General features: G+C 41.9%; 1 protein-coding gene across 9 annotated transcripts in view; it reads left to right on the forward strand.

Annotated features, from left to right (window-relative positions):
• Nucleotides 1-13,033, forward strand: part of KCNQ1 (potassium voltage-gated channel subfamily Q member 1) — a 332,458-nt gene that overhangs the window by 246,341 nt on the left and 73,084 nt on the right. For all 9 annotated transcript variants that reach the window (XM_083425015.1, XM_083425014.1, XM_083425010.1 and 6 more), the window contains 3 exons: nucleotides 3,286-3,380; nucleotides 4,968-5,014; nucleotides 6,573-6,634. In XM_083425015.1, coding sequence (XP_083281141.1) covers nucleotides 3,286-3,380; nucleotides 4,968-5,014; nucleotides 6,573-6,634 — 204 coding nt within the window. The remainder of the gene's footprint in view (nucleotides 1-3,285; nucleotides 3,381-4,967; nucleotides 5,015-6,572; nucleotides 6,635-13,033) is intronic.

Here is a 13,033-nt window from a genome sequence, read left to right on the forward strand (position 1 = left end):
TAAAGCAAGCGGAGATGACTGCTGTGGTGAGGCTGAAGCTGGAAAAATCCACTTTCTTGTAGGTCACATTGGTGACAAGCAGAAGTATGGGTTGCCTGGGACGGGGGGCACTTTAGTACCACACCCAGGCCTGGCCCAACGATGAGGCAGGGTCAAGTGCCCACTTGGAGTGGCAAAAGTCCAACAGGTGGACTTTTGCCTCCACCACGTGCCCCTCTGCCTCCACCACTAGTGGAGAAGCAGTACCGGTTTCTGGTGAGATCTCACCGAAATCTCACGAGATCTCACAAGACTTCAGCGAGATTGTGCAAGATCTCACTAGAAGTTGGTGCCACTGCTGGTGCTTTGTGGGCGGTGCCACGCAGTGCAGGTAAGAGAGGGGCTGGCAGGGGGGCAGCAGCGAGGGAGTGGGATAGCAGCAGGGTGGGGGGTGGCACATTCCCATTTCACCTCAAGCAGTGAAGCAGGATGAGCTGCCCCTGGCCACACCACCACTGGTCACCCTAAACTCCTAAAAGTTTATGAAAAAAGTCATCAGCAAGCTGCCTTTATAGCTGCTTCTGTGTGGTCTGGTTCTCCCCACCGGTAGTAGTAGTTGTTGTAGTATCCAAATTCTGTTATCAAGATTTTAGAAGTGTTTTTTTAAAAGATAATGCATTCATTAGCAGGATAGGTATTCCATTAAAAGGTTGTCTTGTACCCATGTACTTCATACTGGAAATGAGTACGAAAAGCTGCTGTACGTGGTGAACAAAGTTTATTTTGGAGTTCCATTGATGACAGGGGTAACTGACATGTCTGTTGTGGCTTTTACAATGATGTCACCAGACGCTCTTGATGTATTTATAGCTTTATATTTCAAAGTGTTACCGCAAACTGTGCTGTACTTTATACGTAATTCAGTTACCTTACTATCAATCAGGAATTGTGTATGTAATTTTCTGTAGTCACTTCAGAGGGCTTTCTGGCAAACAAGATAGTTCAAAGTTCTTTGTACTTCAAAGAATGTTGCACACGCTTGTACTTGGCCATTGTTTGGTTACACTCCTCAGAATTTCCTGCAGCTTGAACTTCCCTCTTTTCTTTCCCATTCTGGCTCTGAGGGAAACACCGTGCCATGCAGCTGCTGCGCACACAACCAAATAGCAGGAGCAGTAAGCAGCAGCTGTGCACATATTTAATGCATGCTATTCTCTGCTGTGCCGCCTGCAAACACTTCTCCTGCACATTATGCAGAAAATTCTAACTCATTTAATGTAATTATTACCATCAGCAGTGTTCCTAATTGGAAAAGGGGAAGGGGGGAATGAAGCAAACAATAGGTAATGGGAAACACGGTGCAGGAAGTTTGTTGCCATCAATATTAAGGGCTGGGGACTGCAAAGCAATGTCTGTGTGCACTTACACAATCCCTAATGGTGACTGGCCAAGACGGTGCCAGTGAATTCTGTTGTTTGAAATGCACTTGCAAGGATTCCCCGCCCCCCCCCAAAAAACCATTTCCTTTAAAAAGTGATTTGATCACGTTAACATACAAAAAAGACAAGTAAGTGTGGCGGCAGGGGTAGTCGTCACAGCTTGTGAGCTTTCCACATTAAAATGGCTATTTGAATCAGCCGCAACTGTCCTTGCCACATGCCACTTTACACAATTCACAAAACCATCAGCCGGAACCCAAATGCTGTAAAGTGTGTTGAATGCTGGACTACAACTGGGTAGGCCCAAATCCGGATCCCCACTTGGACAATGATGCTTACTGGGTCACCTTGGGACATGCAGGGATGTTTTGAGACATACGTAGCTTTCCCCAGGGGGCACATTCCTGCCAGCTAAAGTGCTTTTAAGTCCCATTGATTTAAGCAAGAGAGTTAAGCACTTGCCTAAGTCCCTGATCTAAGTGGGACTAAAAACTACTTAACTCGTGTCTGGATAAATGACCATTTCCAAAACCTATGGACTACATTTGGTTTTACTAGTAATACGTATTGCATGTGATTAGGTATCCTAGGGAGCTTTACCCCTGACATATCTGTCATACATGACATATCTGTGTGGAACCCACATCATCATCGTGTTTTTCCTTCATGGAAAATGCTTCTCCTTGAAGCTTGTGTTCCTTGACTATGCAGAGCAAAGGGACTTGGACAGGGAGACTGGAGTCATACACTGGTCTCCCATTCCCTAACAGCCTGGTATACACATGGTGTAGGGAGCAAACAGGGCTCTGCTGCACCGTATGGGACCTCTCCTACTTGTAGCTGCTGCACCTGCAAGAGGATTGGACTGTTAGCTCACCATAGCACTAAATATTCCATTTTGTTCAATGTGCTATACTATCAGTGCTAAAACAAATCAGCCCTGTGGATCAAGTCCTAGCTTACCAAACGCTTGCATATACCACTGGCTTGTAGCGCAAGAGACCTAAAGGTAGTGAATTTTCATGTGTATAAATCCGTTACGGTAATTTTAAGAGGTGTTTTATATGCATTGGTTTACATTATTATTTTTTCATCCTTAATTTTTCTACTGTATTTATGGTTACTAAAGCACTTGGTTTTAAAGGCAGAAGGGGGAAATTATTGAAACATTTATAAAATTATGAAAGGGTTTTTAAAGCATTCTTAAAACCACCTTTCCCAACCAGAAAAGTATGGCAAAGCACAGAATACCAGGTGGGCAGTACAAGTCTGTATGAATGCCAACTCCCACCATTTTATCACACTTTAGAGCAGCCTTCCCTAGTCTGCTGCTGTCCAGATGTTTGGACTACAATTCTGTCAGCCCCAGCTAGCACAGCACTAGTATTCCAGAACATCTGTGGGCACCATGTTGGGGAAGGCTGCCTTAGAATAACCAAAAACCTATCCCAGAAGGAACAGACTTGATTCTACATGGCCATGGTCACTGTGGTAAGTGCACCCCTGCAGTGCTGTTGACAGGAATGCATAAGAGGGCCTTCTGTGTTATTGCTGTACTACCTGCCACAATAAATCCCTTCATCTGGCAGGCCTTTGGCCTGATCAATGTCTGATTTTGCCACCATCTTTTTTCCAGTGTTTTTATGCTGCAGTTGATTTCTTCTTTCACTTTTGTTGTTTTATTTCTTTTGGAAGTTTTCTCTCCTTTAGGCTTGATTCATTTTAATCTTTGTTGAAAGTCGACATGGTGAGCCAGCACAGAAAGAAAAAAGTTAACTTCCAAGTCTTTCTGTTGTCAATCGAGTATATGTGACCTGCTATGCATTATGTGATTTAACAAGTATTTAATTCTCTCTTATTTTTACAGCAAGCTAGAAAGCCATATGATGTACGTGACGTTATAGAACAATACTCTCAGGGACATCTCAACTTAATGGTGCGAATAAAAGAGCTTCAGAGAAGGTATGGAACAGAATTTAGCTGCCCAAACAGATAAGTAAAATAATAGCTGCATGGTGAATCCTGCAGAATCAAGGCAACCGTGAAGAACCTGTGGTCCTCCAGATGTTGTTGAGCTCCAACTCCTCATCAGTAGGGCTGGCTCACCCATAAGCCAGACTGAGGCAGCTGCCTCAGGCAGAGGAATCCTGAGGGGTGGTGCCCCTGTGGGCGCCCCAACTGTCCCTGCCCCTAAAACCAGAGAAGCGAGGAAAAGTGGTGGCTTCTGGCGAGATCTCACAAGATCTCCCCAAAAGCTGCCACCTCTTCACAACTCCAGCAAGCAAGGGTTCAGTTGGCGGCAGAGGGGGATGTCCCCTTTCCATTTTGCTACGTACCAGTGGTCATGGCCGAAAGGAGTTGGAATCCATCCTTATCTGAAGAACCACAATCTCCCCACCCACTGGAATAGAGAAATTGTCAGCTGCTCTAATGGGCCTACAGATCTGGATTAGCAATCTGGGTAACAGAAGGAAGTAAAGCATCAAAGATGTCGACCATAGCATCTGTGCAAGGATGTGTGCCAAGGAGATGATGGACATGGACAGGGAGAAAACAGAAATGAGGGATGATGTGGAGATGACTTGGTTTTGAAGGGCTACTTAGCCAGTCAAGGTGAAAGGACATGTTAGGCTAGGAAGCATTCATTTGCTAGTTAATGATGATACAGGGAAGAAGATGCATCCTTCCATATATCCACTCTCCCGCATGAATCCTTCTCACAGGCCTCTTTCCCCAGCTGGGCTTTGGGAGGGGAGGAAGCAGGAAAAGGGGGTTGAGGGAAAGGGTTGCAGGCAGAAATTAGTTGTATAGGGAAGTTGTAAGCAACTCCCTCCTTCCTGCTGGTTCCCCCAGTGCATGCCCCCAGTACGTGTTCCCCACATTAAGCATTAGGAGGTAAACATGGGATTGGAACTTTGCATTTGTCTTACGTTGTCTAATTTCACTCTCAGGAATAAGAAACAAGAATTTTGCAATAGAAGCAGGGCTAGGAAATGTGAGTGCATGGCAGGATCCTGGACTATTTACATACTATGCCATTTCTGCCTGTGGTTGTGAGGCCTTCAGGAAGAAGGACACACACCCTCCATTAATTAATACATGTTGGCTGTTACCTTTCCTGGGCCTTTGGATATGGCAGAACAAAAACCAGAGCTTTAAAAAAATGGGTAGGATTGTGCAAAGCAAACAGGAAAAGAATAAACAATCTATAACAATGAATGCCAGTGGACTTGTTTTTAGTTAAGCCTTTGAATTCCACACACAAATTCTTTCAATAAAAGCTGAATTCCTTCAGTGGTGAAATCCTGCCAGTGCAGTTTTAGAAAGCATTAGCAGACTGCAGACCTAGACCTATTTGGATCAGGCAATCTCTCTGACATTCCCAGATGAATGTTCAAAGGACCGTTAGAAGTGAGCCAGCAGCTATGCAAGCGTTACTTTCTTCATAGGGTGGGGCTAGAGAAGCAACAACTGTTGTTATTCAGTTCCCCTGTTTAAATCTGAAGACATTTTTATCTTGTTTATTGATAACACTTTCTTTCTCACCAGGTTGGACCAATCTATAGGGAAGCCATCACTGTTTATTTCTGTCTCAGGTAAGTCTTCATTAGAAACATATATATGCTGTGTGTTAAATATTGCTACTCTTCCATACGATACAGAGCACAGGGTAGATGCATAGTACTTAATGTTTTGTTTGATATATATCTTGTTAAGAACTGAAAACGAAAAGGTCAAATGCCTGACCTTACTTGGAAAACCAGGCAGCACTGTCAGCAAGCCCAACAACTTTGTGCAGGCTGCAATACAATTAAAATGTTAGGCTAGAAAATATCTAGAACATAATTAATGCTGTGCAGAATCTTCTATCATTAGGTTCTTGATTCACAAGAAGAGGTGCATAAAATATAACTCTATCATCCACTCCTTCACACAATTTTGGGACTTGTTCAAAGCTGTTGTGTACCTGATCTGCTGTTGCTTAGATGGTTTTCTTTTCACTTAAAGACTTCTTCTTTGCTGTTTGAGCCCAGCTAATCAGGGATCATGCAGTGAACATGATGGCTTTCCAGTAGCATACAGCCAATTAGATTTGGCTATGTCACCATGCTGCTGATGGGCTGATAAATCCCTCACATTGCCCCGATTCTTAGCTGAAAGGAGGGAGAAAATAAACTTGCTCCTATCACGCCACACACCAGGTTTCAGTGTTTCAGTCCAGTGCTATCCACTCATGGCAGACTCTGGATGGGGCAGTGCTGTAGCATTGGCTTTTGCCACTGTTGGCACAGGGTGGGGCAGGGTAGCTGCAAGGTTGGGGTGGTGTGGACACACTGCTAGGAGCTTCGGCTGGCTCCGCCAGTGAGCCCACACTGCCTTAGCCTCGTTGCCCACTGAAGACAGCCCTAATAAGCAGCAGTGATGCTTCCTCCAGGGTGCTGGCTCCATTCTGTTGCCCCCCTAGACACTTATACCTAATTTCAAATATGAAATGTGCAAGAGAATTGGGAAATTGTTTCACTCTCTAGTCACTGAATAAATGATATGTGTATATATTTTAGCACACAGGAATATTTGCTAGTGAGTGAGTGTTGTAACAACTGCACCTAGGGCATTCCTGGACCCATCCACTAAACGGCTTGTGTTCATTATTCCTTGCCTTCTATAACTGAAGCCAGGCTATGTGTATGCTTCCATTGTAAGCAAATTGGTAACCATTGTTCATATTTAATGAGAGACACATAATATCAAGGATTATTCAGAGGACCAAATCAAAGTTGTACATTGTGATTACCTATAAGCGTACAAATACATATCAGGGTCTGTGCTGTTGCCAGCTCCTGTTGTAGTACTTTTTTTTAAAGCTACATTATTCTTTAATTTAATTGACATTTGCTAAATTGAATGTAGTTTTATTTTTTCTGATGATTTAAAGCGTAGTATGAAGGCAGAAAGCACTCCATACTCGAAGCCATTAAAAGGGAAGGCTTGGGTCAATACTATGAAAAAGCTGCTCTTAATGTAATAAAATTATCCATCTGTCAGCAGCGTTCAATTAAGTAGCTCTGGTAGGCTAGTTAAATGCAGTCACATGGTTTCATTCTATACTATTGTAACACTGATATTCATCTAAAAATGTTCCTTTCTATACAGAAAAAAACAAAGACCGAGGGACTAATACAATTGGTTCCCGGCTGAACAGAGTTGAAGACAAGGTAGGCCTCAATCAGACAAAGTATTGTGCCTTTCTACATTTTCAAAAATAAGCATACAAACAAACATTCTCTTGCCTTTGCCTAATGATTATATTTTTTAAATAAGTGTGTTAAGGCTGATCTCAGCTAAGGCACTGCTACAAGTAATTCAGGAGCCTATATGTATAAACACGAGTTAGAAATCAACTTCGTTTTGTAGGGGATAAAAAGATAACTCCAAATAAACAACTTATTTCCTATTGGAAAATGGCAGACCTTGTTAGCAACGGGGAATGTGATATGTAGTATTTTATTACACCTGCAAGTGAAGTTGATGTTACTATTAAGTTGAGGACTGCTTGTGATTGCTGTCAATTAAAATTATCTGACTTTTCAGTTCCGCTGTCATAACAGGCTTTTTGTTTCTGCCTGCTAAAATATTCCTATTTCCTACAATAATAAAACATCCCAGTTGCAAGACATCTGAAGCCATACTACTGAAATTACTTGTCAAGAATAAAATATCTCATGTTGTTGCTTTGTGCCGCCAACATTGCTGACCTACATGAGTCTTCCCGCTCCCCTCTCTTCAACAAGGACCAAGGGCTGCTTTTGTTTCCGTGACCGTGAACTTTTAGCTACCACTTCATCAACAAAAGCAACAACATTTGGCATCAGCCTCCATATTTCCCTGCGTGGCTATGATTCATGCCAAAAAATTCTTGTGATGCAAGGATAGAGGAAGGAAGTTATAAAACTTTGGTAGGACATCAGATGAGACAGTTGGCGCATTATAACCACAAGAGAGACAATCTCCTACACTGTTATGTATGTGACAGTGATGATGGCAGCAACCAAGGTGGTGGGAGGGTACACTGTTATGGTGTAGGGAACATGCCTCAGGCATGCTTCACTTCAGCAGAGATGGCCATGGAAGCAAGGGGATTTGATCAGAATCTAGGCAGCATCACTTGGCACAGGACCATTCATTTTTCCCTCTTTGGGGCAGTGATATAGCAGGAGTGGAATGTTGAAATATGGCCATGTGTGTGTGTTGTGTGTGTTTTCATATTTAGCAGATAAGCAGGGAGAAAGTCGCTGATGATGAGTCAGGTGGACAAGATCCACCTGTCATTGCAGAGACTCGTGCCTTTGACCACTTTTACCTCATTTCCCCAGTATTTATTTTAATGATGCAGGTGGAGGAAAGTGGCAATGCATCTGGCCCTTGATTGCTGTCCAGCAAGTCTGATGCTGCTGACCTAGGCTCTTACATTTCGTTAAGCCACGTTATTATTAAATGTAAATTTCATCCTGCTGGATGAAATAATGGCCACAGTGACTGTATGGATGATTTGACTTTATAATTATTAAAATGCTAGATTGTGATTTACGATTTAGGAAAAATATGTTCAACTTCAGAAAACCCCTACATATATTTAGAATGTGTTTTCACAGTTTTGTAGAACGCATCCTGAAAACAAAAGTTAAAAGTGGGAGATATTAGTAAGCTGCCGGCAAATAAACAATGGTGTTTTTGTTTTGCTTTTTTAAGTACACTACTTTTCTGGGAACTATTTGTTTATGTCTGTGTTCCTGTAGGTAATAAAACAGGCAGAGAGGCCTACAAACTTGAAGTGATTCAGTATTCTTTTAAATAATTCAAATCCTGTTTTGTCTAGCATTTTAAAAAATAAACTGATGACGAAAGCAGGATTTGAAGCTAAGCCCACACAACTCTTGTGTGCAGTCTTCTTACATCAAAGGTGAAGTTAAAATGAGAATAAATGAATGCCTAGATAGAGTGGGGGAATGATATGTCTATAGAAGAAAAATATAAATGGTTTTATTTTACTGTAATAATTCCTTGTAGTCATGATAAATTAGTTGTTGAAGATATATTTTTATTTTAAAAATGGTTCTATGGCTCTCATGTCTCATATAAAAAAGGATAAAATTACATTTTAAATGTGGTATTGGCATCTAGTCTGTTTTAAAATGATACAAAAGCAAATCACAACTTGGCTAAATTCATCCTAATGAAGTATCTTCGAAGAGTTGATTGGTATAGCATCACCTGAGCTCAATGTTCCCATACTGCTATTTCACACAACTTCTGTTTACATTTGTATGTCAAAAGAGCCCTGCTGCTCTGAATCAGATCTCAGGTCCATCAAGTCTTATCATCTTGTTTCCCAATAGTGGCCAACAGAAGCCTCTAGGAAGCCCATTAGTAAGGCTTCAAGGCAACAGCCCTATTCCACTAGTGCAAAGTGCCTATTAATGCACATGTAGAAGTCTCTTATAGGAAGGCATGGAGAACAGACCAAGCAAAAACTGATCACATCCCAGGTCCATGAAAATCACAAGAGAGTTGAGTCTGCCTGTGATTATCCCCCTACCTGGCATCCCCTACCAACAAAATATTGGGGAATCAGATCTTATAAGTGGAATTAGTGGAGCAATGAAATTGCATCTAGAGCCTGGCTGAACTGAAGTAATACTGCTCTGTTAAGTCAGGAATTGAGAACATAAAGGCCCTTTCTGGGTGAGACCAAGGGCCCATGTAATCCTGCATCCTATTCCCTGCTCATTGTGACTGTGGCCTGTTAGATACCTGTGGGCACAGCAACGATGATTCAGATTTATTAGGAGAAATGATAGGAGCTATGGTCAGGAAGGAAGGCTGCTTTGGAATGAAAGAAACAGGTTCCATCTCATCCACAGTGGTCTCCTTCTAAGTTCAATTACTATTTGAGTTAAAAGCCAGCAGGGCAAGCTGAACTAGGGCATGAAGAAACGGATTCATTATGGGCCTTACACAGTCTTCAAAGAAAACTGGGAAGGGCTAGGAAAACAGTCAGCTAGTCTTTCCATGGTGTGATGTGTGGTGTGTGTGTCCGTGTGTGTGCGTGTGTGTGCGCAAGTGGGGGGGGTGTCAGAGGGAGGAAAGATTTTTTTTTTCTTTAGAAATTAAAGTGCTGCGGCAATGCTTAGGGAAGTAGTAGCTTCTAGCCCCTTTTTTCTCTTAAGTTCTGTAACTATGCCAAAGAGTTTTAGGTTACATATATAAAAAGCAGCCTGTATTCATTCAGGAAGTAACCAGGCTTGGTACACTGAGTCTGCAGGGAGGAAGTTTAAAAGGAGGGGCGAACCTCTTTCAACAATTAAATCAATTTTGTTTTTCTAAGTTTTCTGAAACCTCAACAGTTTTTAACCCAGGAAAAAAAAACAAGATTCCCCCCCCCCATAGGGATCATTAGAGGAGACTGCGAATGTAACATTTTCTCATCTTTATTTTGTAATATAGGTGTGGTGAAAAAAGTAGGGTCCATGGGGAAGTGATTGAACTATACTGAGGTGTTGCAACTGATGCTTCCACCTCCATGTGAAGGAGGTAACACGTCAAAAGATACTTGGCCTTTGTTTCATCTCTGATTCAGATCCCATGTACCGGTATTTATTTGGGGGAAGAGGTGATAGGTGGATAGCCCTGCCTCACAGAAGGGAGCTGTATTAGTCTCCTCCAACTCTGTGATCATACACAAGGCTGCCATTTAGCCCAGTCTAGCCAGCTCTTATGTCTGTCCTGCTTTTGCATAACAACTACTAGAGGCTGTAGGTTGCAGTGGAATCGTCTCTAGAGAAAGGAAAATCCAGCTCTCACTGCCTTTCCTTCCCTGTTTCTTGACACTGTTAGCCTTCAGCATGGCTAATGTCTTGTGCCTTGTGTACATCATCCCTGTAAAATGAAGTGGTTTTAGTCTTCCTCAAGCAAAAGAAAAATGGGGGAGGCAGAGAACAATATTAGAATCTTGATTGTAGGCCAGGTAAGAGGTATGATGGAATGTCAAGCGGTGTCATACAATCCTCTTTCGGTAACAATAGGCTGTTTTTTGTATCATCACCTAGGTTAGCTACGGAGCTGTTTCTAAGAACCTGTCTGATTTACGATGACATTTCTGGCAACAGTCTTTAGCAACATTTTACAGGGTTCCTTGTCAGCAATTTATTTTTTATATCAAGGACATTTAATCTGGCTCTTCAGATTCTTCCATTCAGTCAGCTTGCTGTTTATACGACGATGTTAAATCCAAGTTAACAGTTTGACTCTCAGTTGCGAAACAAGAGTTAGAAGATCAGAGAACTCATTCGTTACAAGCTTTTGATTGCTTAGAAGGAAGGGCATCTCAAGAGAAGAGGAAAAGGAAGTATACTTCCAAAATATTTCCTTTGTGGAGTAAGCTGTGCTTTTCAGGCCATATCCAGACAGTGGTTTTGAAAACAGAAAGATGCGCACCTCAGTGTGTGCTTATGTTCTTCGGTTTATACCTGGATGCTTCTACCTGAACTGGTCTCTTGCCTGTTTATATCCAACAAAGCCACAAGTTACAGTGAGCATAGAACTGGTACAATTAAATAATCATGTGCACATATGAGGGTTTGGTTTGTAGCTACATAGCCAAGTTTTACTCTCTGTAAGTTAGCACTACAAGGGCCTTTCTCAGCCTCAGGTCCCCATATGTTGTTGGGCTACAACTCCCATCATCCCTGACCACTGGTCCTGGTTGCTAGGGATGATGGGAGTTGTAGCCCAACAACACATGGGGACCCAAGGTTGAGAAAGACTGCACTACAATCTAGATGCTGACCTTGAAGGACAGAGCTCAATCAGCCAGACTTGTAGAGTGCCAGTGGTGCAGGAGATCATAGAAGCATAGAATCCTAGAGTTGGAAGGGACCCAAGGGTCATCTAGTCCAACCCCCTGCAATGCAGGAATCTCAGCTAAAGCATCCATGACAGATGGCCATCCAACCTCTGTTTAGAAACCTCCAAGGAAGAAGAGTCCTCAACCTCACCGGGAGATGGTTCTGCTGTCAAATAGCTCTTACCGTCAGAAAGTTTTTCCATATGCTCAGTTGGAATCTCCTTTCTTGTACCTTGAATCCATTGGTTCTACCCTTCAGAGCAGGAGATAAGGCATTTGTATCCTGACTGCTCAGGACCTACATGGTTCAAGAAACATACAGAGTTTTCTTTTGATGTCTTTTATTGCCTGTTCTTACAGAGTTCCATTTCTTACACCCTGGATTTTTTTTTAATTAAAATAATTCAACATTAATACATACATATTGCGAATATACAGACAAACATACATTTCATACAGTCCTTAAAAATATTCATACATACACACACTCAATCCCACACATACTTCCTTTTCCCACCAAAAGAGAAGATAGACAAGGACTGGAAGGTGTTTAAAGGATATTTGCAAAATCATATTGAAAAATCAGAACTATTAGAATAAACAAGTTCCGTTATAAATACTGAAATACTAAATAAGATGGATAACAATGTGTAACAGGAAAAGAAGTAGAAAGTTGGTTTAAAAGTGTGTTGCACCCTGGATTTTTAATTTTTCTTTTGTTTTGTCCCATAACTCCCAGCCCTGTTCCGACAGTCCTGGTGTGCAATATGTAGCACAGTAGAGAAAGTGATTGGACCTAACGGGAGATTTTAAACAATTTCCAAATCGCTGCACAACTAATTCTATATGCCCAAGAGGGCTTTCAACTCCAGAATTTCAAATAAGTGCACACACTGCCAAACACAGGGCAAACCAAGGTTCAAGATAGCTTATGCTATGAATGGGTCTTTAATGAATTCATGAGCAGGTACAAGCCCTTGGCTGTACCTAAAGCACCCTTTTGGATTCCAATTCTGGGCTCATAACCCCATGCAGCCAAAAACCAAGGAAGCAACAGGAAAATTCTGTTTCTCTCATGTTCAATTCACACCTCACAGAGTCTTTCATTTTGTGGCAGTGAAAGCTTTGTGACATTTGACAAAGAAGGAGGGAGTAGGTGAGTTTCACTGTGAAGGAATCTGGAAGCCTTTCCCACCACTGAAACTGTTAGTTTGAGTGGAAACAAGATATAATCCCCTGTGATAATACAATGATTAATAAAGGTTTAAAGGATATTATGGGATGGAGCCATGCTGCACACTTGACCTTTTGCTTTCAATATAATTAAGGTGGAGTTTCAACTGCATTTTTAATTTTTATTTCTGCAGCCTGTTACTTGTTAGGCTGCATGGAGCTTGCTTGTTGTTTTTGTAGGATGGTGAAAGAGAAAACGGAACTGTATATTATAGAAAACGGTTGAGTATAGTGCAGCGAAGGGTTGGCAGCAACATATGGAAAATTATTCATGATTTCTAGCTAATGAGATTACTTTCTAGAAACAGCTAGAGTTTAAAGTTCTCGGTGACTGCTAGAGGGGTGCATGTTATTTCTTGATAAATCTGTTGCAGTCCCAAAGACATGAAGGGCAGGGGTGGGGGGCATGCAGTGTTTTACAAAACGTTTAAACCGAACACTAAACCCCCCAAGTCAAGTATTTATTGTGGTATGTTTT

Source organism: Podarcis tiliguerta (assembly GCF_965153285.1).
Source record: "Podarcis tiliguerta genome assembly, chromosome: 1".
NCBI classification, from domain to species: Eukaryota; Metazoa; Chordata; class Lepidosauria; order Squamata; family Lacertidae; genus Podarcis; species Podarcis tiliguerta.